The sequence below is a fragment of the Anolis carolinensis genome, chromosome 1 (genome assembly GCF_035594765.1).
Source record: "Anolis carolinensis isolate JA03-04 chromosome 1, rAnoCar3.1.pri, whole genome shotgun sequence".
NCBI lineage: Eukaryota > Metazoa > Chordata > Lepidosauria > Squamata > Dactyloidae > Anolis > Anolis carolinensis.
In genome coordinates this window covers 304,194,984-304,222,652 of record NC_085841.1, presented here as the reverse complement: position 1 = coordinate 304,222,652, position 27,669 = coordinate 304,194,984, and the positions used below count along the sequence as shown (strand labels likewise).

At 41.9% G+C, this 27,669-nt stretch overlaps 1 protein-coding gene across 1 annotated transcript; it reads left to right on the top strand.

Moving 5' to 3' along the window:
• The first annotated feature begins 228 nt into the window (after nucleotides 1–228).
• Nucleotides 229–27,428, top strand: rapsn (receptor associated protein of the synapse). Its single transcript, XM_003214606.4, has 8 exons — nucleotides 229–882; nucleotides 4,507–4,845; nucleotides 13,879–14,037; nucleotides 16,261–16,359; nucleotides 16,467–16,589; nucleotides 18,174–18,227; nucleotides 20,985–21,184; nucleotides 26,225–27,428. Exons 1-8 carry the CDS (start codon nucleotides 667–669, stop codon nucleotides 26,295–26,297), a joined length of 1,263 nt encoding a protein of 420 aa, XP_003214654.1. The 5' UTR covers nucleotides 229–666; the 3' UTR covers nucleotides 26,298–27,428.
• Nucleotides 27,429–27,669: the final 241 nt, after the last annotated feature.

The window sequence follows — 27,669 nt, the reverse complement described above, 5'->3', positions numbered from 1 at the left end:
TTTCCCTCCCAACGTAGCTACTGGACATGCCAGCAAGAGGGCAAAAAAGGTGGATTCCAAGAGTTTCAAGGATTCATGGAGTCCTAAAGAAGTAAATATCCCAGATGCTTTTAGAATCGCATTTTGTTCCCAGAGTATGCATATTGAATAAAGGGTTGGCTTGTGCTATACTGCCACAGTGAGTTGTGCCTTCTCTAGTACATTTATATTAGCTGCATCCAGGGAAGGAGGAGAGTTGGCTTTGACTCACTTTCTGACCTTGTGAGTTACCAAGACTGGCATTCCTGGGAAGTCATGTGACTAGGATTGGCGGCCACAGCTGTCACCAGTGGTCAGGAGGGGCCATTCCGATTAAATTTCACACCAGCTACATAGTGGTTTTCTTTCTTTCCTTCCTGCACTTTTTTTTGCCTTCTGAGTCTTTGTCTTCCATGGACAGGAGAGCATGAAACAAGATGCTAGTCTAGAAGATGGAGATTAAGATGATTGACACAATATTTTGATGGCATCTCTTGCGGACATTTCTACCTTCTGAATGGCCTGAGGTTCTCATGGTCCTGAATTTCCAAAGCATGAAACTTATCCTTCCTTAATACTGAGTTTGCTGTGATAACATCTTTTTGTGTGTGGACCTCCAGTGCTTCTGCTATCCTGCCAGACTGGTATATGAAGCTCTTGAGCACAAAGGAGATGGGTCAGGACCAGACAAAGCAGCAGATTGAAAAAGGACTACAACTTTACCAATCAAATCAGACTGAAAAGGCCCTCCAGGTCTGGTTGAGGGTCTTGGAAAAGAGTACAGATTCTGCCGGCAGGTTTCGTGTCCTAGGGTGTCTCATCACTGCTCACTCCGAGATGGGCCGGTACAAAGATATGTTGAAGGTAAAGCAACCTGACTTGAATGTATGAACATTTATTTCATTACAATGTAGGGAGCAACAAGCTTCAGAAAGCTGTTCAAATAGTGAAATGTGATTTATATAAATGTATTTATTTAATATGCTATCACTTCTCTGTCCCCAATTTGCATCCCTATCTATCTATCTATCTATCTATCTATCTATCTATCTATCTATCTATCATTAAAACCATTCTTTAATAGCCAGATTCTTTCAAAAGACAGTAGTTACAAATACCTTGTGAATTCCAATACAGCAACTTTGGTGATGTAAAGCATTGTAAGTTGCAGAGGTATATGAATTACCAACCTGCATTTCTCTAACCTGAAAAATTCATATGTTTGTTCAGTTTTGCGGTGCTATATTTGAATCTGTCAGGATTGCTTAGCTTATGGATCAAAGGAGACAATACTGTATGAATACCCCTGGCTTTAGTGAACCATCAGTTCTATGAAGTAATAATAACCAAGCACTCCTATGTTTATTGTGATTATAAATCGGCACATAGTATCATGACAATAAGGAAGTGGTTCCCAAATAGTGTTCCTAACAGTTGACCACTAACCATAGCAATCAAATAATATTTTCCTCTGAATGCTCAAAGTGCTTTACATACATTCGGTTGTATCCAGAGTTTTTTTTTTTCCCTTCTGGACTGCTACTCATGAGACAGAGGGCGGCTGGCAAGGCAGTCCCATAATTGATAGCTATTTTACATAGGATCTCCCAGCAAAATACAGCAAAAGCCACAAAAGCATGATACCTTTATAGGCTAAGCAAAATACAGAAAATACATCATGCAAGCTTTCAAAGTTCCACTGTTTTCTTCTTCATCAGACAAAGATGGTTGAAATCACAGGAGAAAAAAAAAGTGATGATGTTACAATGACAGGACTATGTTTTGTTTTAAACCGTCCGAAGGGATTTCAGTGCAGCCAGGAATCACTCCCATTTTTGGTTGTGTGGCAATACAAAATAGATAACAGAAATTCAACCCCAATAGCAACAGAAAGGTAACTTTCCTTAATATCAAGGATGTCTCTGTCCTGTGCAAAGTCAAAATAAGTTTACACAATGTTAGCTCTCTATAAAACAATACTAGATGTTGGGGGAAAGAACACACTGGAAACAGGTACATGTTTGGATCCGGACATATATTTTTCCCCTTGGTGGGACCCCAACTGTACAATACATAGAAACCTAATTGCTTTAGCATGAAAACATAGACTAACAGTCAACACATTCAGAGACCAAGGAATAAGCAACTTTCAAACAAGAAATACAGTATGCATAAAACAGCATCCCTGATTCAAATAACATACAATCTAAATAGGCAGGAACATAAATATACAGAGATGCTGGTGATCAAACAACAAAACAGCCACATAGATGTATTCAAAAGTGGTTCCTGCTCTTTGTCGCTTGTTTGTTTTTTAACTGCTGTTGTGACATCTCACATAAACCAAGACGATTAATGTCTGTCTAGACCAGGGGTTCTCAAACCTTTGAAGCTAGACTTATTATTTGAGGATACAAATCATTATTCTGTATTTGAGGATATCATCTGTCTACAATGCATGCAGTGACCAGGCACATTCTATGGCCTGACAATAGAGATTTCATCCATGCCTAAAATCACCATCTCCCTTAGCAAAAGTCAGACTTTCGTCTGCATATGAGAGTTGAGCTAAGATAGAGGATCTGCTGACTTTCTGCATAATGTGGTAACAAAGAGGATGTGAAAAGCTTGATGGGTAAAATAAAGGATTTTGAGCTGTAGAAACGATAAGATGTGAATTGTGCTGTGGGAAGAAAGAAAAAAGGCAAACGATGGAATCTTTGAACTTACTCCTAAATCCAGTGTGAAGCTTATACTTACACATCGGTTTCTCTTATCAAGCCTTCCACCCCACAGCCTTAAGAGCCACTTAAAAACCATCTCTAGAGGATTTCCCAACCCACTGGAGCACTGGGGAAAGGATGCTTAGGAAAGGCTGGTACACTCACACTGGATTGTCCTATTGCATGAGTAGAGTACCAGCATTAGAGTAGATCCTAGAAGGTGAAAAGTTGCAGAATAACACTTGAACCTCAGGTGTAAGCCATTCTTTATGTGTGATGCAGGGCTAACATCAGGGATTGACATCACTTGGTAACAGAGGATAGAACCTAGATTATTTTTGCTGTCGCTGCCAGTTCACTAAAAATTTCAGAAAATTAATAATTCACATTCTCATTAAATAATAAAGTAAAGGCCTAAATACCCTGAAGTCAACAGAGTATTCCTTCTCCTCTCATTGGGAGAAGGAAGGAAGGAATTATTATTATCATCATCAATGAGACAAAGACAGAGTATGACACAGCAAACAAGATATATATGCTGGATTTCGTATCACAAAATCACAAGTTGAACACTTCCCAAGCGTTTAGGACTGTGTGATGTATTTTCGGATGATGTGATGATGGTGATGATGATGATGATGATGATGATGATTATTATTATTATTATTATTATTATTGAAAGTAAAGTGAGGCCTGGTTAGTACATGAATGGGGCCCACCAGTAAAAGGTTTTTGAATGCTACCCATTTACATAAATCTGTTAAGCAAAACATACAGTGTTTACAGTAGACTCTGCACAAGATGCTTCAGCTGTACTCCACAAAATGGAAAAAACATCCTGTTTAGCAACCCTTGCAAACACTGATTGATTATCAGTAAAAAATTGATTTTTAAATACTTATTTTATATATCTATATGCCTGGGGTCATGTAAAAATGTCTCAGGTGAAAAGAGTGGAAAAAGAAGCCCTGCTGTAGCTTATATTTCAGAGGAAAGCAATAGAAAGCCACTTCTGAGTATTCTCTGCATAAGGGTGTCTTAACATTAATGGGGTTGCCATAAATCTACAGGTAACTCGGAGGCATGTGAAGACACAAAACAATGGAGTATGGAGAGCAGCTTGTTAAAGATTTAAAATAGCTAAGATTACTTCATCCTTGCTTCACTTAAGATGCTAAGAACGATACAGATCTTGCACTGAATACTTTGGAGTCTAAATAAAGGGACTATGCTAAGTTTGGAGACTGTTTATGAAATAAACAAGTTTATAAACAGAATGCCTTGACAAACATTTCTCAGTGTCAGGACTGGAGATGTAAAAGCAGCATCAATGGTAAAAGAGAATGTTGGTCTCCCTATCACTTCATATCCCTAGTCAGAGCAACATATCATAATTTGCTTTAACTCTAACCACATCTCAACATTCCCTAGATCTCAGTGAGTAGAAGGCGAAACATAAATCTGCATGCTGAGATGGGGAGTGAAAGCTGAGTGGATTAGTGGGGCTTGCTTTGCATATATCACAAGCTTGCACATATGGCTCCAACCTACAGGTCTGTATGCTGGTGACTGATAGGTCCAGAAAGAATGTCCACCACTACTTATGTAGAATCTTGGATCATTTACCCTATACTACATCTGTGCTTTAGGCTTTATTTAAGAAGACAGAACTGATAGAACCACCTCTCAGTATTCCTTGTGTAAGAAAATACTCTCCATATTCCAGACTTGATGCTTCTTAAACATTCTATTCTCTTGTTAAAAGTTTGCAGTTGTGCAGATTGACACAGCCCGGGAGCTTGAAGATCCCGACTACCTTACAGAAAGCTACCTGAATCTGGCACGGAGCAACGAGAAGCTCTGTGAATTCCAAAAAACAATATCTTATTGCAAGACCTGCCTGAACATGCAAGGCACCACAGTGAGCCTGCAGCTGAATGGCCAGGTCAGCCTCAGCATGGGCAATGCCTACCTTGGCCTCAGCATCTTCCAGAAGGCCCTGGAGTGCTTTGAGAAAGCCCTACGCTATGCACACAACAACGATGACAAGATGCTCGAGTGTCGTGTCTGTTGCAGCTTAGGAAATTTCTATACACATCTCAAGGTAAGTATTCCTCAAATGGGGTAAGGAAGGAGAGGAATTGGGAACATTGTGACAAGTAACTGTGGGCCTATTCAAAGAGTGGTTTAGGACCCAAAGTATGACAACATTGTTGTTTTAAACAACTCCCTAGAATCCCCAGCTATGGCGGCCACTTCAGCAGGAGATTCTAGGAGTTGTAATCTATGGTGCATTATTTATTTAATAAATTTTGTCCAGCATTTCCCTATTTTTGAAAAAGTAGCACCTAAGGTTGTCATTACAATAAAATTAAAGCATTTTAATTTAAAAAAACTAGACAAATAAAACAATTCAAATAATCAAAATAACTGAAACCTTTAAGTAATGAGTTCCCTCTTTTCTAAACCCCAAGCATGCACTCGGAGATAATGTGGGAAATGTCCTAGTGAAAGACTCCTGCTCCTAGAGACCACCACACAGATGTTTACAGATGGTTACTGACTCCAACAGTCTTTGCCAACCAACAAAGACATCAGAATCTGGGCATCTCACTCTTATTTGTCAGGGTCAATTTTGCTGAAATAGAAGGAAGAAGAGACCTGAGCTTCTCTATATTCAGATTTTTATACATGGGTGTTACTTTATTTTCTGAAAGAAAATGCCTTGTAAGACTTTCATTAGCAGTTTGTAATGGGAAAAACTGAAATTGGACATATAAAATGTTGGGAGAAAATGTTTGCTACACTTTTAAGATTATCTTCTGATGCTGTGAATGTGAGGACAGTTTTATCAGTGCCCAGAGAGTCACTGAATATACTTCCATCAAATTTGTAACTGGCCTCCTAAGATGAGCCTGAAACAGATACATCCATTTCTAGGAATGAATTCACACACTTTAAAATTGTGTTATACAAGTTGAGTGTCCCTTATCCAAAATGCTTGGGACCAGAAATGTTCCATATTTTTTTTTCCAGATTTTGGCGTACCTGCATATACATAATGAGATACTGTGCCGTCCGCCGGACAATAAAAAGCTATAAAACTGAAACGTGCTGTCCTTTATCCGGGCGAACTGCAAATCCCTATAAGCTGTCCTATAGATATTGAACGACTGAGTCTGGATAACTTCAAAAAAGGATGTTTATTCATACAAGGTTGTAAACCTGGCACAGATCTTAAAGTTGCAGAAAATGAAACAAATTTCCATAGGTTTTAGTTGCAGAATTATCCCTGGTTCCAGAAGGCAAAGGTGATTATAAAACCACTATACCCTAATCACGCTGTCTATATTAGAAGGAGAAACTCTTTCCTTCCCTATCTTTACAGCAAAGATTAGTTCTAGAAGCGACAGAATAACCCTGCTCCTCTAACTAGATTTCCTATTCCAGATCAATATAATTCAATACTTATCTAATTTGGATAGGCTTAGATTGGCCTGGTTTTGAGGATGATTTGTCCCAGTTAGCCTTGCACAGCTCCAGCACGTTGGAAGACTATAGCCAGAATGAAGCTCCAAAATGGAGACTAGACCCTGGTAAAAAGGGCGGTCCTAAGATGTTGCACTCTTTGACCAATCACTGCAAAGAAAACTGCAGCCAGCTCTTGCAGATTCCAAGCCATTTTTCCTAGGCCTTTGCAGCCAGAGGCTCAAACAAAATGTAAAGGAGGGAAAACAAACAAACGACCAATAGGTAAGGCAAACCATCGTCCTGGGGGACGGAACACTCCCCGCTAAATTCCCAGGATGTGGGAATTTACCAATCAAAAACATACAAACACCTTTGTATACACAACAATACAACAGTATAAAACTTTAAACATCTCCAATAAGCAACACGAGGTCACTAATTGGTCTGTCCAGGACAGACATTTTGTCCTTACTATGAGTCTTTACTTGAACTTTTCTAACCTTACCGTCAGGGCAAGGAAAGGTCTTTAGTATAATGCCCATAGGCCAGGCATAGCGGGGCAAGTCCTTGTCCTTTGGCAACACAAGGTTTCCCACCTTGGCATTGTCCTTTGGGGTTTGCCAGAGTCTTCTGGTTGGAAGCTGGCTTAAGTATTCGGCCTTCCACCGCTTCCAGAAGTGGTTGGCTAAGGTCTGCACATGCAAAATTGGTGCCACAGTCCGATCGAATTGACTTAATTGGCCCTCTGAGGGCTATGAACCTTTTCAATGCATTTAAAAATGATGAAGTGTCCATCCCTTCTATGACTTCTATATGGACAGCTCGTATTACTAAACAAGTAAACAAAACTGCCCACCTCTTGTTATTTACAACACCACCCCTGGTTTTCCTAGTGACAACCTCCCAAGGACCAAACACATCGATTCCCACATGGGAAAAGGGGGGGTCTGTCAAAGTCCTGTCCTGAGGTAACTCAGCCATCAGCTGACTCTGAGTCGCCGACATTTGACACACTTAAAAATAACACTGCTGACCAAACTTTTAGCATTTACCACCCACAGGCCTTCATTTCTAAGGGTCGCCTCAGTCAGAGTTCTACCTTGATGATGGATTTTCTCATGGTAGTGACGAACCAACAACAAAGCAATATGGCTATTGGGGGGTACAATGATAGGGTTCTTTATACACGCCTTGAGTTTAGCTTTGGCTAACCTTCCTCCAACTCTCAAAATACCCTCCTTGTCTAGAAATGGGTTTAACTCATTTAGAAGACTTTGATTAGGGATGTTGAGCCCTTGCTCTAGCCTAGCTATTTCCTGCTTGAAAGCAGATCTCTGCACTGACTTGAATATGACGCTCTTAGCCTTTATCATATCCTGGACCTGTAAAGGCTCACTATCTTTGCAAGCTAAACGATGTATAAGCCTAGCTACTGCTCTAAGAAGACTGTGCCACTCCGAAAAACGTTCAAAACGGTGTGGTTCCAGGCAAGATCTTTGGCCCATCTTGATTTCTGTGGTCATCTTGCAAACTTTCACCTCTGCACTTCGTGAGACTTGAGCATTCATAATGTCCGAAAACCTTTGCTCATCTTTCGAGAGCGCTGTGGCTTCGTCTCTCCCAGAGACTTTGAAGATGGAGGAATACTCTGGAGTTATTGCTTGGCAGTAGACTGAGATGTGACTTAGGCAACTGCGCACAAGTGTAGGACGTCCACCTTTAAGCACCTGTGCTTGATTGGAGTCCAACGACGATGGTGGGTGCATCTTGTTTATGCACACTGGGCCTGTAACTGTCCAGCCTAGTGGTAGCAGCTGAGCAATGGGCGCCCCTGGAGGTCCCTTAACTTGGTCGTTCACATAGAACAAGTTCGGACAGTCCGCACCAAGCAGAAGGGCAATGTCCACATCTGGCTGAAAGGCTGGTATGGCATTCTTTAACCGTCGCAAATGTGGATGAGCCTCCACAACTTCTCTAGTTACAATTTGTTTTTTGTTCCGAGGGATGGAGGAACACTCAATCAGGTCTGGCAACTTGAACTGTCTCTTCTGGTCGCAAGAGGAGACAACAAAGCCAGATGCTATGCGACCCTGCAACTTCTTTTTTCCTGCACATGTAGTCATGGTGTAATTGACCATCTTGGTTTTAAGGTCAAACATGCGGAAGAACTCTGGAGTAGCTAGGGAGGCGTCGCTCTGTGAATCCAGGGCCACATAGAGTCTCTTTCTAAGCCAAGGGCTCTTGGCTGGATATACATCCGCTAGGCAGATAGGATGACAAACTCTTAACTGGTGCACGTCAGAGCATAGTTCAGTACAGGCGACCGATGGAGCATCCTCCTGCATCCGTGACGCGGCCTGCATGTTGGTGGCTTCAGTAGATGACCCTTCTTTGGAAGACGTGTCCCCTTTGGCGCGGGAGACAGCGTCAGAGTTGTGCATCGCGGTGCAATGCTTAAGGCTGTTACACCTTGCGCATTTGACGTCCTCTTTGCAGTTGGATGCAAAGTGAAGAGTTGCTCCACAGCACCTAAAACATACGCCCAGCTTCTGTACAATCTGTTGTCTTTCTTTATAAGGCTTCTTGCCAAATTCCCGGCAGTTGGCCAAACTGTGAGGCTTTTGGTGAATGGGGCAGAGCACCTCCTTCACCTCTGACTTGGATTCGTTGGCCCTGTGCTGAGTTTCAACAGCCCTAACACTAACCGGTCTTTTGGCCTCTCTGGATGGTTTCTTGTCCACTTCAGGTGCCTTCTCTGGCTGGGTCCCTTGGTATAAGGTGGGGAGGCCCGTCTGCGGATCATTCCTTTCTCTGGCCGCCCTGGTGATGAACTGGACCAAATGAGAAAATGGAGGGTATGCCTGGGAGTGGGCCTCCTTGTAGTTGAAGACCTCCTGTCCCCAGCGTTCTTGCAAAGTGAAGGGCAGCTTGGTCAAGATCTGCCTCTGGGACAGGTGCTGATCGAGGCACTTCAAACCGGGCAGTTCTGGATTCTCCTTGGCCGACTCTAATTCCGTAAGGAGATCGCTGAGGTCCCACAAGAGTTTGAAGTCTTTGAGTTTTAAAGCTGGGAACCTTTGGAGCTTGTCCATAAGAGATGCTTCAATCTCTGTGCTGGCCCCATACCTCTGCTGCAACCTGGCCCAGGCCTTTTCCAGGGCTTTGTCGGGATCGGCTACGTGGGCTGCGTAGATCTTCTTAACTTGTGAGGATGAGGCTGGGCCCAACCATGCAGCCAGAAGAGTCAGTTCTTCCTCAGGCAATAACTTTAAGTCTCTGATTGCTCTCTGGAAGGTGGCCTTCCAGAGAAGAAATTCCTCAGGCTTGTCCGAAAACTTTTCGACACCCTTGTCCTTAAGATCTCTTCTGGGGCTTCTGATGATGGAGACAAGCTGGGACTCTGGCGTCGAAGGGAACAATTGAGGAGTTTGCTGTTGTGGAGTGGACTCCCACCGTGTACCTTGCGTCAACCTTTGGCCTCTTGGAGGGATGACATCGACCACTGACGAATCGATGGTTCCCTGTGCAGCTGTCTGTAGGGGCCAACTAGCACTCGGCCTTGAGGCCCTGATTGACTGACCTAGGGTTTTAGCAGGAGGCACAGGTAGCTCGAGCAAGGGTGAGCTCCCCGCTATGACGCTCTGCTCTGGGTAAGGAGAGAAGTCTCCCTGTTCCTCATCCGAAAACTGGCTGTTCATGCTGCCAAGGTGCGCAAACACTTTGGCAGAAGGATCCTGTATTGGTAACTGGCTTACATTTTCTTCTGTGAGTGGCTCAATTAGGGCCTTGGCCAAAGTCTCAGCCCTTACCCTTTTGGCTGCGGCATCCATCTTTATTCTAAGCATCTCTATACGAGCCTGTTCTATTTGCATTTCGCTTTGTCTACGGGCCTGTTCCATTTGCATTTCGCTTTGTCTACGGGCCTGTTCTATTTGCAGTCGTTGCTCTTCTTCTTTAAAGGGAAGGGTGAGATCAGCTGCCTTAGCATCAGCCTCCGCCCCCGCTACCTTGCTCTTTAGCTCCAGACGTGCAGCCTCCTTAATGTGCAAGGCAGCTAGGGAAGAGATGGCACTCCCAGCAGCAGAAGACTTGCTAGAGTGGCTATGTTTAGATGATGCACACTCCCTTAGTTTAGATACCTGGCTAGAGCGGTTGGACTTAAGACTAAGTGCCACAGCAGGTGATTTTAAAAGATTGGTCTCATGGCTGCATAAGGAAGACTGATTTCCTTTTGGCTCAGACCTTAGATTAACAGGTGGAGAACTAAATTCCAAGGCATCTAGAATTGCCCTCACCTTATTTTCTTTCTCATTAGTGTCAGCTAAGACACTCACTATTTCTAACTCTGAATCCTTGGCGTTAATGCGCTCGAGGACCTGGACTATCTTAGACACCAAACCCCTCCAGAGACCGAAGGTCTCTTCAAGGTCTGTCTGTAATATGGATGGCACCCTTGTAATACCCAAGCTCTCAATTCTGTCCATCAATGTTACAATTCGCTCCCATGCCGAACCTAACCTCACATGGAGGAGCTCCTTTTCATCTATTAGATGGGCTAGCATCTTGGCTGAAGGGTGCTTTATCCTTTGGGGCCTTTCATTCCTACTTTCAGCCTCAGAAGGAGGTACGCCATCTGTATCATCTTGAAATTGCATAGACATTATGTATTCTTAATAGCAAGTAAATTTACAACAAAGGCAAATGCAATATACCTGCAAGTAAATTTACAATAAAAGCAAATTCAATATATAATACAATTCACAGCACTTAACCATAGCAATATATATCACTAAGTAACTATACTTTACAAAGATTGTGACCTTTGGCGCCAGATTTTGGTGGGCAAGTTGCAAAATGCCAACTGACAGCAACTTGCCACTTGTTACCTCCCTTGCCCGAGTGACGTAAACTGCCAAAATGGCGACTTCGCCAAATTTTCAAGCACCTCGTGCTCTGCGGCTCGAGGCCTGCCGCCGAAGGAGCACCGAGGCTGGCTTTGGAAAGGAGGAGAGAAGAGACGCCTCCTCCCCGCTGTGAAGGGAGGTCACCACCGCAGGTCGATGAAGCAGGTCACCACCGCAGGACGATGAGGCAGGTCACCACCGCCGGACCATGAGGCAGGTCAAAGCCGGCCGAGTGCTCCGGCCGAACTCCTGATGAAGAGGCTGTCAAAGCCGGTTGAGTGCTCCGGCCGAACTCGCAGCAGCGTTGCCAGGCCTGTCCAGGTTCTAGCCTGGTTCTGGTGGGCTTCACGCCTCAGAGCCAGCCAAAGAACTGTCGCTGGTGCTCCGCGGCTCGAGGTCTACCGCCGAGGGAGCCCTGGACGTTGCTGGGAACTGCACAGCCTGTGCAAACCCAGAAAGCCACTGGGCTACGTGCGCACACGCGAGCCAAATAGCAAGGAAATAGAGCCCCACTATTTGACTCCTTCAGGTCTGAGAGCGGGCTCCACTGCCTCAGACGCTGGTAGAGTCTTTAGGTATGCAGACTGAGCTTAGGCGGAAAAGCCGCAGCCTATACTAAAACTTCCTAAACTATAAAAAACTATAAAGCCGTGCAAGCTAGCTCAAGCAGAAAAACCGCTGATCTACCTCAAAACTGTGCCGTCCGCCGGACAATAAAAAGCTATAAAACTGAAACGTGCTGTCCTTTATCCGGGCGAACTGCAAATCCCTATAAGCTGTCCTATAGATATTGAACGACTGAGTCTGGATAACTTCAAAAAAGGATGTTTATTCATACAAGGTTGTAAACCTGGCACAGATCTTAAAGTTGCAGAAAATGAAACAAATTTCCATAGGTTTTAGTTGCAGAATTATCCCTGGTTCCAGAAGGCAAAGGTGATTATAAAACCACTATACCCTAATCACGCTGTCTATATTAGAAGGAGAAACTCTTTCCTTCCCTATCTTTACAGCAAAGATTAGTTCTAGAAGCGACAGAATAACCCTGCTCCTCTAACTAGATTTCCTATTCCAGATCAATATAATTCAATACTTATCTAATTTGGATAGGCTTAGATTGGCCTGGTTTTGAGGATGATTTGTCCCAGTTAGCCTTGCACAGCTCCAGCACGTTGGAAGACTATAGCCAGAATGAAGCTCCAAAATGGAGACTAGACCCTGGTAAAAAGGGCGGTCCTAAGATGTTGCACTCTTTGACCAATCACTGCAAAGAAAACTGCAGCCAGCTCTTGCAGATTCCAAGCCATTTTTCCTAGGCCTTTGCAGCCAGAGGCTCAAACAAAATGTAAAGGAGGGAAAACAAACAAACGACCAATAGGTAAGGCAAACCATCGTCCTGGGGGACGGAACAGATACTATGTAGGTAGAACCAGAGTCTAAACATGCAATTTATGTCACGGGATGCTGGTTGTGAAGTGATTTATAGTTTCCTAATCACGACTTCCCTGAACTGCTGCAAGCTGGATAACAAGTGTCCCAGAAGCAAGCAAAAATACTAGGGCTGTACAAAACTTTGTTTGTAATTCATTTGTTGTATCTATTTTGTAAGATTTGTACATACAATACAATATTAAGAAATGGGAGGGGCGGACATGCAAAAACTTAAGATTCAAAACACTGGTTCCCCTTCTTGATTTTTTTTTTACCTTTTCTTGTGATGGCTATCACACCTTATTAGTTAGGCCAAAGCTAACAATCATGCAGTATTCAAGAAGTTGCTGACCTGCACTTTCTAGAATTCTTCCCAATTGGCCATGTTGGCCATGTACGCCTGCTGGGACATGCTGCCCAGAATATTTGAAGGTCTAGATCAGTGGTTCCCAAACTTATTTGGCCTGCTGCCCCCTTTCCTTTCCATATGAAAGGAAAAATATGACTCAGCGCCCCCCCCGGAAAGGGGGCATGGCTTAGAGGGGTGGGTGTGGCTCCTGCTCAAGGGGGCGGGGCTGAGCCTCTCCCCTAGTCCAAGATGCAGAGCTGCAAGGGGAGTTGGGTGGGGCCACAAATGGGTGGCCAGGACTGGGATGGGCGGAGTTACGAGCTCTGAGGCAGGGCTGAGCTTCTATCCCTGTCCTGCGGCACCTGCCAGGACACAGGGGGCGGGACTAGAGGAGGAGGCAGGGCCTCTTCCCAAGTGCCTGATGGGGCTGAACCTCTGTACCCCGCTCCCGTGTTCTAACAAGCACCTCAGGGGAGATATACAGAGGCTCAGCCCTGTCTCACGTTCTTGGGAAGAGGCCCCGCCCCTGCCCCTAGCCCCCCCTTTCAGGAGAGATATAGAGGCTCAGCCCTGTCTCGAGCTCTTGGAAGGAAGCCACGCCCACTCATCTAGCTCTGCCCCCTGTGTGTCTTAACAGGCGCCTCAGGTGCTCAGCCCTGTCTCCGGCACTTGGGAAGAGGCCCCACCCCTCCTCTAGCCCCGACCCATGTCCTATTAGGTGCCATCACCACCCCCCTGGATCGCTCCAGTGCCCACTTTGGGAATCACTGGTAATGCCCGCTTTGGGAATCACTGGTCTAGATGATATCTGTCTCTCAGGCTCATTCAGGGACACTCTTCTGCAAGAGACCAGGTTTTAATCTGCTTGCAAAATAATAGCCTGTCATGACTGTCTTGACATTTTTGGTGCAAGAGTGTTAATCCGTTACCACACCAACACCTGTCTTTCTTTCTCTCTCTCTCTCTCTCTTGTCTTCCTAAGGACTATGAGAAAGCCTTGTTCTTCCCTTGTAAAGCAGCTGAGCTGGTGAATGATTATGGAAAGGGCTGGAGTCTAAAGTACCGTGCAATGAGCCAGTTCTACATGGCTGTAGCCTATCGAAAGCTGGGACGCTTGGGAGATGCTATGGAGTGCTGTGAGGTACAAACATTGCCCCATGAAGGCTGTTGCCAGAGGTGTTTTTATCCAATTTTATTATGGGAATAATATAGGCAAGAAAAAAGCATATTACAAAATATCTAAAATATTATTATATGTTTAATTTTATTATTATTATATATTTTAATGGATTTTAACTGTGATTTTAAAAATATCATTTTTGTTTAATTATGTTTTAATGTTTGTAGATTTGAAATTGTATTGAAATGCTTATAATGTAAGTCACTTTGAGTCTCCTTGTGGAGAGAAAAAGTGGAGCATAAAAACATAATAAACATAAACATATTAATAATAATAACAACAATAATTATTTATTATTATATTGTATGACACAGCAAACAAGATAGTTATGCTGGATTTCGTATCACAAGATCACAAGTCGAACACTTCCCAAGTGTCTAGGACTGTGTGATGTATTTTCGGATGATGCGCGCAGATTATTATTATTATTATTTGATGCACAATAAGATTAGTACACAGCAAACAAGATCACTATGCTGGCTGTTGTATTGGATCACACATCAGACACTTCCCAAGTGTAATATTATTATTATTGACACAACGACGTTGTATGACACAGCAAACAAGATAGATATGCTGGATTTCGTATCACAAAATCACAAGTCGAACACTTCCTAAGTGTCTAGGACTGTGTGATGTATTTTCGGATGATGCGCGCAGATCCCAGCAGGGTGGCCTTTTGCAGTTGGCAGATCGTAATTTTGTCAATGTCTATTGTTTCCAAATGCCGGCTGAGATCTTTTGGCATGGCACCCAATGTGCCGATCACCACTGGGACCACCTGTACTGGTTTCTGCCGGAGTCTTTGAAGTTCAGTCTTGAGGTCCTGATAGTGGCTGAGTTTTTCCTGTTGTTTTTTGTCAATGCGACTGTCACCTGGGATGGCAACATCAATGATCCAAACCTTTTTCTTTTCCACAACTGTGATGTCTGGTGTGTTGTGTTCCAGAACTTTGTCAGTCTGGATTCGGAAGTCTCACAGTATCTTTGCGTGCTCATTTTCCAATACTTTTGCAGGTTTGTGATCCCACCAGTTCTTTACTGCTGGGAGGTGGTACTTGAGGCACAAGTTCCATTGAATCATTTGGGCCACATAGTTGTCCCTCTGATTGTAGTCTGTCTGTGCGATTTATAATTATTAATTATTAATAATTATTTATTATTATTATTATTATTATTATTATTATTATTACCTTCCAAACTAACTTGCTCACATTTAAGACAGGGTCTTTCTATATACCCTAAGAGGCTAGGTTCCATTTGTTCTATATGTCCCACCACATGAGACCATGTTCTGTAAGTTCCACATGTCCCACCACCACCACAGGCTATGTTCTATATGTGTCATTATCTCCAGAGGCAATGTTCTGTATATCCCACCACCACAAGAGGCTTGCTTAGCTGGAATGCAAGGCATGTCTCTTGTCTGGCCATCCTCCAAGCATGGGATTCTCAAAGTCATTTAAACTGGCCTCTTCTGTGGTCAATACTTTAGACTGATCTTTTAAGTTACTTTAAATGTATTAACTCTACTTATGTCCACTTAGACTCTTTCCCTCATGTTTTTAACAGCATTTAAAGAGGATTTTTTAAAATCCACGTTGTTTTAAAACATTAAATTATAAGTCACCTTAGAGAACCAAACTGAAACTCAGAAATAGTTTCTGGATAAGATGGAGGTGAAAGATCAAAACATCTTTGTTCTGTATTCTTGCATACAAAAAGTTTCAAGTTCAGTCCCTGGCATCTTCTGTTGAATGAGTCAGAGAGCAGTCGATAGGAAAGACCTTTCTTGAACTGATATCCTAGGGCCCTTCCACACAGCCATATAACCCAGAATATCAAGGCAGATAATTCACAATATCTGCTTTGAACGGGATTATCTAGATAATCCAATTTAATACAGAATTTATACAGCTGTGTGGAAGGGGCCTTAGAGATCTGGTTTTAGTTCAAGAGGATGCAGGATTTTTATAGCAACCAGGATCTAGGGCAGTGGTTCTCAACCTGTGGGTCCCCGGCTGTTTTGGTCTACAACTCCCAAAAATCCCAGCCAGTTTACCAGCTGCTAGAATTTCTGGGAGTTGGAGGCCAAAACATCTGGGGACCCACAGGTTGAGAACCACTGATCTATGGCATGGTAGAAAAGGTTCAAATTCTAACTCTGCAGGTGTGTCTTGCTAGGAGTCCATGAAGATTGCTCTTCAGCATGGAGATCGTCCTTTGCAGGCCCAGTGTCTGCTCTGCTTTGCTGATATCCACCGCAGCCGTGGAGACGTACAGGTAAGAACTATGAACTCATCCTGTTAGATAAGATGAGAAAGGCGGAGGCAGCCTGAGGGGATGGTTTCAAGGCTTGGCTTGTTCTAAGAGTCTTTCTTGTATGGCAGACAGCTTTCCCCCGCTATGATTCCTCAATGAGCATCATGACAGAGATCGGGAATCGTCTAGGGCAAATTCAAGTGCTCCTGGGTGTGGCCAAGTGCTGGGTGATTCAGAAGGAGCCGGACAAGGTGAGCAACAAACTGGATTGGGATAGACACTGCTGGATTCATTTTTGGTTGCACCAGCTTCAGGCTTGCCTGTTTTTCCAAGCTGTTAAAATTTATCTGCATCAGTCTTTTATAATACTAAATTTATTCTGTAGCAGTCCAATTTGTGGCTTGATTTTCAAAACAGAAGGGTGTTTTGAGAGTGCTGTGCATTTATCTTTTAAATTGAGTTAAATGTGTTTAAACTATTTTAACCTTTTCAACATAATTGCTTGCTTGTTTTTTTAAAATGTGTAAAATAATGATTTTAGTTGAACTTCTTTGTAATTAACTTGGAGTCCCATGCCGAGAGAAAGGCAGAGTAAATGAACGACTAAAATGATTGAATGTATGAATGAACAAATAACATTGGCCAAGAGAGTGCAGAAAAATACAAAGCTCCCTAAGATACTAACAGAGCAAAAGAGCATCAATGCAGGAAGCAAAGCCCTTTCACTTCTCCGTCAGATGGTTAGTTTGTTTCATGGCACTTTTCAATGTGCTTTTTATCAAAAGCTTACATCTCTTTCCGAATAATGGGAAAGATTACACCTTAATACAAATTTAGGGGGGAAATGCAATGCAGTTTTCAAAGCCTCAAATACAATGTTTTCTTAGAATCACAGAATCACAGTTGGAAGAGACCACAAGAACACAGAATCAAAGCACCCCCAATAGATGGCCATCCAGCTTCTGCTTGACAACCTCCAAAGGAAGAGACTCCACCACAACCCAAGCAGGATATTCCCCTTTCAAACAATGGTTATTGTCAGGAAGTTTAGGTGGAATCTCTTTTCCTGCAGCTTGAATCCATTGCTCCATGTCCTGTCTCCAGAACAGCAAAAAACAAGCCCCCCCCCCCCCAGCATGACTTCCTTTCAAATATTTAAACATGGCTATCACATCCCCTCTCTGCCTTCTTTTCTCCAAGCTAAACATACCCACCTCCTTCAGCCATTCCTCATAAGGCTTGGTTTATTCTTCATAACTTCAATTCCTGCACATCATTATTTTTCACAGGAAATTTATCTAGGGGTTCCTTCTTGTTGTGTTCCATGTTCATGCACATTAGACCCAAAACTTTTAAGAAAATTCTGAGACTTTAGATGCACCGAGAATAAATATTTTACACTTAGTTGCTTTCACTATTGACATGCTTCATCCTCTCAAAAAGAACTACTGTCTCTGCAAAGTTTAACCATTTTTTTCACCAAAATAAAATAAAAGCATTTGTTGATTTCTCCTTTTATATCAATGGCAATGGTAGTGGAGGCATCAGACAAAGAATCTTGATGAAATTGCACTTAGACCTGAACAAAAATCTTATGTACAGTGCTTCAGCTTCCAATGAAATAAAGCAAGTTCCGTAATGATTTTCTCTGCAGAACCTTATTAATCCACCATCAATGCAGATGAGAATTCAATAGAAATCTCCACAATTCATATTATAATTTTGTAGCTTTCAACTGATACATGCCTTAACATTCAAGATAAAATCAATTGACACAAGGCAAAGTCATTTCTGCTTCCTCTGGTATAATATGCAGCCTGCCTTGTTTTTTACAGGCACTTGAAAGCATTGAGAAGGCTTATGAGCTGGCAGAGGGACTAGGAAACAAAGTAAGTAATCTTCCATTTCTTTGCTGTGCCAATTATGAGAAGTCTTTTGTTCTTTATTGCCAAGATATATATCAGTTAATCCAGCTTATGCCCTATACTAGGAGAAAGGTGGGTATATATTTTAAATTTAAAAATAAAGAGTAAACATCTGCCTGGAGACACCTGGCTTCAAGACACCTGGCAATAAGTGAAAATGAATGCACAATAACTTGTAGGATTATTTTTTCAATGAGAGTGGCACTGGAAGAACTGTGATAGGGCATGGGTACCTTACTGATTTTTTAAATTATTGATGCTCCTTTTTCAGTTTGATGCTCTTTGGAGTTTTGGAAGGACTAGAGAGAATAATAGTCTTTCCAAGGGTCAGATATCATTAGATGTTTTTAGTTCCTGAATGTTAGATCAGGGTATCTTCTCATCTGACCAGTCTGCAGTGGTGGTTGCTTGCTTGGATGGTTGGTTTCTCATGGCAAATGAAGGTGGGATAAAAATTAGGCTTGGCCCCAGACATAGTATTTATACACTCCCACAAAATATTAAAGTCAACGGATTAGGCAGAAAATCCTGCAAATTCCTCTGGAACTCACTTGCAAGAAAGAAATCCAGTTGCCCATCTGTATCAAAGAATTCAGTGATCCAGGGCTTAAAAATATTCTCCACCCACAAAAAAAAAATTCTAAAAAGCAACCCTTACTTTTGTCATTTTATATTAAGGGTGCCATTTTAATACATCATTGTACATACCCTGTTTCCCCTAAAATAAGACATCCTCAGAAAATAAGACCTAGTAGAGATTTTGCTGAATTGCTAAATGTAAGGCCTCCCCCGAAAGTAAGACCTAGCACCATTTGTGTTTGGAAGCATGCCCGCCGAACAGAAAACCAGAGCATGCAGGTTTGATAAATGTACGTACCATAGATTGTTGTACATGGAAATAATGGTAGTAACAAGAAATTCTTGATAGGATTCACTGGTTATGCTGGTTTGTGATGACAACTACTGTGCAGTATATAATAAATGTTCATTTTTTTGTTCAACAATAAATGTGAATTCTTCTTCATGGAAAAATAAGACATCCTCTGAAAATAAGACCTAGAGCATCTTTGGGAGCAAAAATTAATATAAGACACTGTCTTGTTTTCGGGGAAACACGGTACCATTGACTTGAGCATCCATGGATTTAGTATCCACAGGAGTTCCTGAAACCTAATACCAGCAGATACAAAGGAGAAATGCTATACAATATACAAGTACAGCATACAAGTAACAAAGTAGATCTATGGCTGGGCATTACTTCTTTGATAGAAAATTAGGGATAAAATAACATGGAAAGGACAGGAATAGTTCCCCACTCCACAAAAAAGAGGAGCTGGTAAACATGTTATAGTAGACTTTACTAAAAGATAACAATATGCACATGTAAAGTGAAACAAAGAGGTCAGGTAAGCTTTGTTCTTTTTAATATAATGCAGGTAGCTGGCGAACCAGGCTTATCCTCTCCCTTTTCTCTCTATTTTGCTATTCACAAACTTTCAGTAAGGATTCTGGAAAGGGCTGCTGTTTGCAGGCAGGGGTTTATGGTTATATTTGGTGATCTAGAAAAGGATCCCATTCTTCTCCAGCTCAACCTTTATTTATTGCATTGTTTACTGCAGTTTACTGGGTACAACCCAGCCCTAAAAAAACTGTTTTTCCAGCCTTTTTTACTCAATGTCAATAGTGCTAAAAAGAGTGCTAAAAATACTGCAGCAAAACACAGTAGTTTTATCCCCCACCTCCCCATGTCCTGCAAATACCCAGCCTGCTCAAAAAGCCCCTCAGTTAACCAAATGCAAAACTAGATTTCATCTGCATTTGCCCACTACTAATGGAAGGTACAGTAATAATAATGATGGACACATTCACTCATTATCCCATAGTCCCAATAATCTGATGCTCCATTTGCAAGGTATATAACATTTTTATAACAAGTTTGCAAGGTATATAACATTTTTAAAAGTGTCAAATGTAAATTGTTCCCGGACTTGCAATCCGGGCATTAGTCAGTGGCTGGATCACTCAGTAACAAGTAGATCTCAGTTGGAAATGACAACCTTCATCAAGCCTTCTCTAGCAATCTGTTTGTCTATGATCTTGTTGCTTACTGTTTCCTGTATTTATGTTCTGGTGTGCAGCTTCCTTTCCTCTCTGGTTTCTGAGACGTTATAAAAGGGGGTGCAGACCACATGCACTCTCTCACGCACACTCTCTCCATTTGACTATATCTGTTGATTGCTGTTTTTTTACGAGAGATGCCCTGGCCAACTAGCACAGGGAACCTTCTCAAAGATATCTGAAAATGGACTAATAAGTTTTTGTACCTGTTGTATGCTGATCACATAAAAGTTGTGAGTGAATCAAATATTTTATTACCATCAAAATCTACTTCATTCTTGTCTCTTGAGTGCATGATGTGAAACAAGTTGTTTTATGGGAGATAATTTTTGGACACTGAAAAAGAAAACACTTCTAAAGTTCTACTGTTTTTGTGCACTGGCAAATCTCTGTTTTCCTGATAGATCAGAGATTGCAGATTATTAGTCTAACAACTGAAACCATTGCCTAGCATAATTATAATTGGTTGTATACTATAAGAGGAGATTCTGTTATAAAGGGGTTTTTTTGGCTCTTCTCTTAAAAGTTATGTTCTCTAATATCCTCTATGATTCCTTCTTTCCCTGTGACTCTTTTCCTTCTCAATTTTCCCTCTGTACACAGCTTGGATTGCTGAAGATTCACTGTCTTTGCGAAGGGATCTATCGCACAAAGGGGCAGCAACGAGAGCTTCGCAACCATGTAGTGAAGTTTCATGAATGTGTTGAAGAAATGGAGCTTTACTGTGGCATGTGTGGGGAATCCATTGGAGACAAGAACCACCAGCTTCAGGCCTTGCCTTGCTCCCATGTCTTCCACTTAAAGTAAGGAGTAAAAAAAGAAAGAGCTCAGTTCGTAGGGGAAGCATGACAAGGCAAAGACCTGAATGAACACAAGCAGGAATATAAGAATGGATAGAAAAAAGAGAGGAACCCGTTCTTTTAAAGATCGCCTCAATCATTCTAAAGAAATTCTGCCATAACTGATTGGGGAATCTGGGAATTGCAGTCTATTTGGTGAAGGCTGCATTAGTGTATTGGCAAATTCAGTCAAAACATGCATAAATGCTACTCCATGTTGTAGTATATCAAAACAATAGAAGAGAGGCCATCAATACGCATGGATTTTCCTTGAAAAAATATAGCTTAAGCACATCTTCAAGTTAAACATTAACCCTTAAAATTCTAGCCTACGTATCATGCCAAGAGAACATTTTTGTTCTTGCCTTGTATGATGACTATAAATAGAGTTTTTAAAAAATGAATAATCTCGTCTCCAAGTTCTGTCAATGATCTTGGAAACTTTCCCTTTCCAGACATAGAAACTATGCACATAGCCAACAATAGAGAATAACAGAGAGATGGAGCAAAGAGATATATATCTAGAGATTGTTTTGATCACTTGCACAATGGCTTCTCTTCTGACAGTTTCAAGCATAGGGCCAGAAATTCCAAGTCCACGTTTCTACTTGAATTGCAGTGCTATCCATTCACAGACAAGTCTCTCTGTGACTGCACATTCAGTTTAATATAATGTGCATATGTTTATTATAGAAAATGTAATCAATCAGTTGCCGCTTACTGTTTCACTCCAACTTACACCAGAGAGTTATTTTCTGCTTCCCTGAATATTTGGCATTGCTTGGTTTAGGGGGAGGGAGGGGGAGAAATAGAGAGGAGAATGTGAAAGCTTCACACCAACATTAAAATCCCATTTAGGGCAGCTGCTATATTTTATATAAACAAATATTTTTGGGCTGACTTTGAATTCTCTGTTTATGAACTGAAATGTGATGAGAGGAAGAAAAATGTGTGAATTATTATCATGGCTGTTAATAGAATTATTGTCACTTTGAAATGAAGCAGGGAGAGGAATATTGAAATTAATGATACAGCAATAGCTAGATTAGATTGTACCCTCATAGACGTGGTGAAATAGAGGAGAAAAAGGGACTGTTGAATTGTGTTAGGGAGGTTCCTACTGAAAATAATGCCTAAAACCAGATGGTATTTGAAGGTCAGCCATTCCAAACTCATGTCCAAATTTAGGATGCAGCATCCTTAGCATGCTAAAATGGATAAAAAAATGTTAAGAGCACAGACTGTTGAGTAATTGAATACAAGTGCTTGCAGAGAACTGTTACAGGCAAGTAAGCAGGAGCATCACCATATCTTGCAGCCACTTCAAATACAATACTTGCATCTGGGGAATACTTTCAGCATCATCAGCTATTCTATTTTTCTCTCAAATCATTTCCTTTCATTTTTGTTCTTTTCATTGTGGGAAAAATATTTGGGGAGGCTGTAAATTCATGATTCATTGACTGGACACCCCATAAAATTCTGTGTGGCAGGCATGGAGATTGTACAAAGAAATCTTTGTCAGAAATCATACATGGAATAAATAGGCAAGTTAAGGGAGTAGCTTGGAAGCCTGATTGTAAACAAAGAGAGCCTCAGTGCCAGCATCAAAAGGGAAATAGCAAATGAACTCATGGCTTGGATGATCTTGGCAGCCACTGTCTGGCAAGGCTAACTTTAGCATGTAGTAAATAGCAGCACAAGTATCCAGAAACTTCAGCGAACAAGTTGGTAGCTTAGTCCAGACAAATGTGAGTTCCTAAAATATAAGTTGTTTGCTCAGTTTCCTTCAATAGAGAGTAAAAGATCCTCCGTAACAGATCTGGGAAACAAAAATAGCAAAACAGAAATAGTATGGAAATGGCTGTGGTTTGAAACTTTACATACACTTTATCTTTAGTTATGGTTAATAGTTAATATAGTTATAACTAAGTAACCCATTAATCTTTTTCCCCCAGTATTTAAAATATAAGATCATAATATTATTAAGAAGTGAATAAATAAATATGAATCCTGTTTTAGAAGGTGCCTATGTTAACAAATAATGGCATGAATTTGCTGGTTTCTTGATGTGGTTAGGAAATTCCATACCAGAACAGACTGGGTCAGACTTAAGAGAAATTTTGTTGAAGTTGGATTTTATTGAATTCAGGTAGACAGAATATTCACTACATAAATACTAGTGATATCATCTAGATCAGTGGTTCCCAAACTTATTTGGCCTACCGCCCCCTTTCCAGAAAAAATATTACTCAGCGTCCCCTGGGAAGAGGGGTGTGGCTTAGAGGGGTGGGCGTGGCTCTTGCTCAAGAGGGCGGGGCTGAGCCTCTCCCTTAGTCCAAGATGCAGGGCTGGGAGGGGGAGGTGGGCGGGGCCACAAATGGGCGGCCAGGACTGGGATGGGTAGAGTTACGAGTTCTGAGTCAGGGCTGAGCTTCTATCCCTGTCCTGGACACAGGGGGTGGGGCTAGAGGAGGGGGCGGGGCCTCTTCCCAAGTGCTGGTGTGTCACGCCCAAGGCAACGGAGCACCAAGAACCGACACACGGAGGCCAAAAACTATCTAATATCTTTATTAAGGAACTATATAAGAGTAATAAAAACAAGTAGGAAATGTAGTCCAGTAAAAGACCTTTCAGGGAAGGTCAAATATAGTCCAAAATTATATTGTCTGTCAGGACCCTGGCTGCAGAGCACCAATAACCATGCGCAGAGACCAGAATCTATCTAATATCTTTATTAAGAAAATATATAAAGTCAATAAAAACAAGTGTAGAATATAGTTCAGAAGTAGACCTTTCAGGAAAGGTCAAATATAGTCCAGGAAAATAATGTCCAATATGTGATATTAAAGTCCAAAGTTATAATCCAATAACTGAAACACACACTTTGCCAAGCAAAGTGTGGGGAGAAGACAAGGTCCTTAAGTCCATAGAAACTTGGCAAATAGGCTGGAAGCAAACTTGATACTTGGCTAGAACAAGACTCGAAACAAGGCAACAAGAGGAAAAACAAGGTCCGTGGTAAACGCGGGACAAGGCAAGGCTGGAAACTTGATCTGGGAAACAGGGAACTGGAGTACGAAGTCTACACACGATCTCACTCCTCCAGCTGACGAATTGACTCCGCAAGGATTTCTTTGCAGGCAAACACCTATATAGGATCTTGTTTTCCCGCCAAGAAACACTTTCCCTGGGGAACAAGAAACGAAACCCATACTGTGTCCAGATGCATGACTCCTTAAAGTTTCCCAAGGGAAACAGACTTAATCAGCTAATTGTCTGGCAGCTATCCTGGCGCTCCTGCGAGTCGCCTCCCGAGCGCTTCTATCTTGATTATAATAATCCCGGCGAGAAAATGGGGGAGATTTCTGCTCAAGGCTTGTTTGGCTGACTTCTTGTGGCCAAACATCTTGCAGGTGCAAGGGCTCCAATTCTGGCTGAAACGGTGGAAAACCCAAGTTTTCCTCTTCATCTGCCACAATAGTACTAGGAACGGGACTACATGGCCCATGAGTCATCACATTGTCCAATATTTTATATTAGAGTCCAAAGTTATAATTCCAAACCGAAACACACTCTGTTTACAAGCAATAGAGTGGGGAAGCGTCCAAAGGTCTTTCCAAAGTTCAAAGTAAATCCACGGCAAGAACTGGGAACAAGGCTTGATACTAGAAACAAGGTCCAAGGCTGGAAACACGGCAAGATGGTTCTTGAATACTTGGCTAGACAAGGCAAGGCAAGGGAACTGGAGTTGCAGACTTTACCAAGTCTACACTTGGCTGGAAACACGAAATCACTCCCGAAGCTGATCTGTTGACTCCGCACGGAACCCTCCGTGTCGGGCACTTTTAACTAAGTCCCATTTTCCTGCAAAGCAGGTGTCCAGAGCTTCCTTTCCCAAGGGAAAGAGAAGCGAAACACATCTCCCTCCAGATGCATTCCTCCCTAGAATTTCCCAGGGGAACATAGCTAATTAACATCTTGTTTAGCTGCTAATCTCAAGCTTCTCCGAAACTGCTCTTTTTCTCCCCGACTCGCAGCATAGGACTGTTTCCTAGCAAAAGGGGGGGAGGCAGTAGGAAAGGCCTGCTCAAGGTCTTTTTTAATGGGCTCTTGGGTAGAATCATCAACAACAGGCATCTGGAAAAATTCCGTCTCTTGCTGAGCCGGCAAAAAACCCATGTTTTCATCATCATCAACCACGATGGCGCTGGGATCAGAACTCCAAGGCCCATGGGACATCACATGGTGGGGCTGGACCTCTATACCTCACACCCATGTTCTAACAAGCGCCTCAGGGGAGGTATACAGAGGCTCAGCCCTGTCTCGGGCTCTTGGGAAGAAGCCACGCCCACTCCTCTAGCCCTGCCCCATCTCCTAATAGGTGCCATCACCGCCCCCCTGGATCGCTGCAGCACCCACCAGTGGGCAGTAGCGCCCACTTTGGGAATCACTGATCTAGATGGAAATTAAACTAATTTAGGCTGTACTCCTATACAACCTTACATGAGGGTAAATCCTACTGAACTGAATGGGATTTGCACTTGAGTTAAAGCAAGCTGTGTTACACTGCTTTGCCTGAATCCAAATTATGTTTATACTTACATTCATATTTTAAATTTAATTATAAAGTGTTTTCACTTTTATTTTGATGTGTGGAATATGCTTTTTAGAAACTTCACACACAAAAGTGGAGAATACTCATGGATAAATCTAACCTTACTTTTGTAAGGAGAATGTTTTTAACATGAGAAGTGGAATGTCCAAGCTGGAACTTAGTGTGTTCAGAGTAGACATTAAGCTATACTACATGTTAATAGATTTCATTTTAAGAGGAACTCGTTGACAAAAAATCAAAGCAACAGACATGCAAAACATTCAAAATAACAGAAGAATCTGATTATTACTGAATATATATCCTAATCCCCAGATCATCCAGTCTCTAAAAAACAGATAAATAATAATTGTTCCAGCCTCAAACTATGCATTGATGTTCCTCTGCAGGTGCCTCCAGACTAATGGAACACGTGGCTGCCCCAACTGCCGGCGTTCATCTGTTAAACCAGGATTTGTGTGATCTGCTGAATCTATGATAGGAGCTCACTTTTTACATGTCACCAAAAAGTAGTGCATTGAAACATTTGTGGCACATGTTGAGAAGGTGAAGGTGAATGCACAGTGTAGGAAGAGGATCTTCTGCACAATTGATGCAACAAGTCAGCTTTCATCTGTGCCATCATGTTCCACATATTTGAGGTGTGGACATCTAGTAGGAGTTCTGTGGCATCTCCTTCCATAAAGCCAATAATCACAACCAATATGTCACCTCTGATCCTTTAAGGGTGTTGTCTACCATGGCTTCCCACAATTCCAGTCCTCTCATTCTCTTGTTCTGCTGCTTCTAGTAGCATCCACCAGTTCAGACCCCCAAATCCTTGTTATTTATTCATTCCTTGTGGGAAACAACATGATCATGACAACATGATGCTGTATTTTTTTCATCTTGGATTTACACATGTGTAGCTTTCTCATAGCAATAGGGAGACAGCAGTCTTTTCCCAGACTTCGTTCCTCATTTCTTTCTGGTTACTATTGTTAGCATCTTCTTAAAAGTATCTTCCCATCTATGCTTTGAAAAATTATTCAAATCTAAAATTAAAAGCAATGCTCTTTCTGAGCTTGCCTGGTGATTATATTCAAGATTGCCAAGTGCATTACATTTTTTCCAGTCTTCAGCCTTCCAGATGTTTTGTACATTAACACTCAGCCTTTAACCATGATGGCTGGGTTTTGTTTGTTTTTTGGAAAATCAACACCTGGAGTAATAAAGGCTGAGAACCACTGCCTTACAATGTTCAGATCTGTGATCTCCCCATCTGTTCTTCAAAAATGTGCTTTTCCTGTTTTGTATGTCTTTTTATTGTATACTTGGGATTCTTCCCACTGTACCCAATTCTCTTGATCTGAGACCTATACCATCTATTCTGTTCACACAAAAAATTCAGTTGCTGCATGGACTGTACAGAGGAAAGCGTCTTTGTGTGGACCGTCCTCAGGAAAGATTTCTTGTCTTGTATTCCTTTGCTATACATGTGCTATTAAATGGGCAAAAACAGCTTTCTGTTTGCAATTGTGGTGTTGTCAGCAATAGATGTAAACTTTAATCTATTTATATATATTGGAATCAATAAAGCTGTATCAGCCTTTAGTTCAATGTCTTCAAATTAATTTGACAAGGTTGTAGCCTCCCCGACCAAAGAAAAAGTAGCAGGGAATTGCTAGCTCAGAAATGTATGCTGTGGATAGCAGAAAATGATGTGGGGGGGAAAGCATTGTTCTTGTTGCAAGAGCTACTGGGCAGGGAGCACTTCACTACAAATAAATATATCCAGATGTATCTAACTATATGGATGACAACCCCAGTTTCAACTTTGTTATCTTATTGGCTA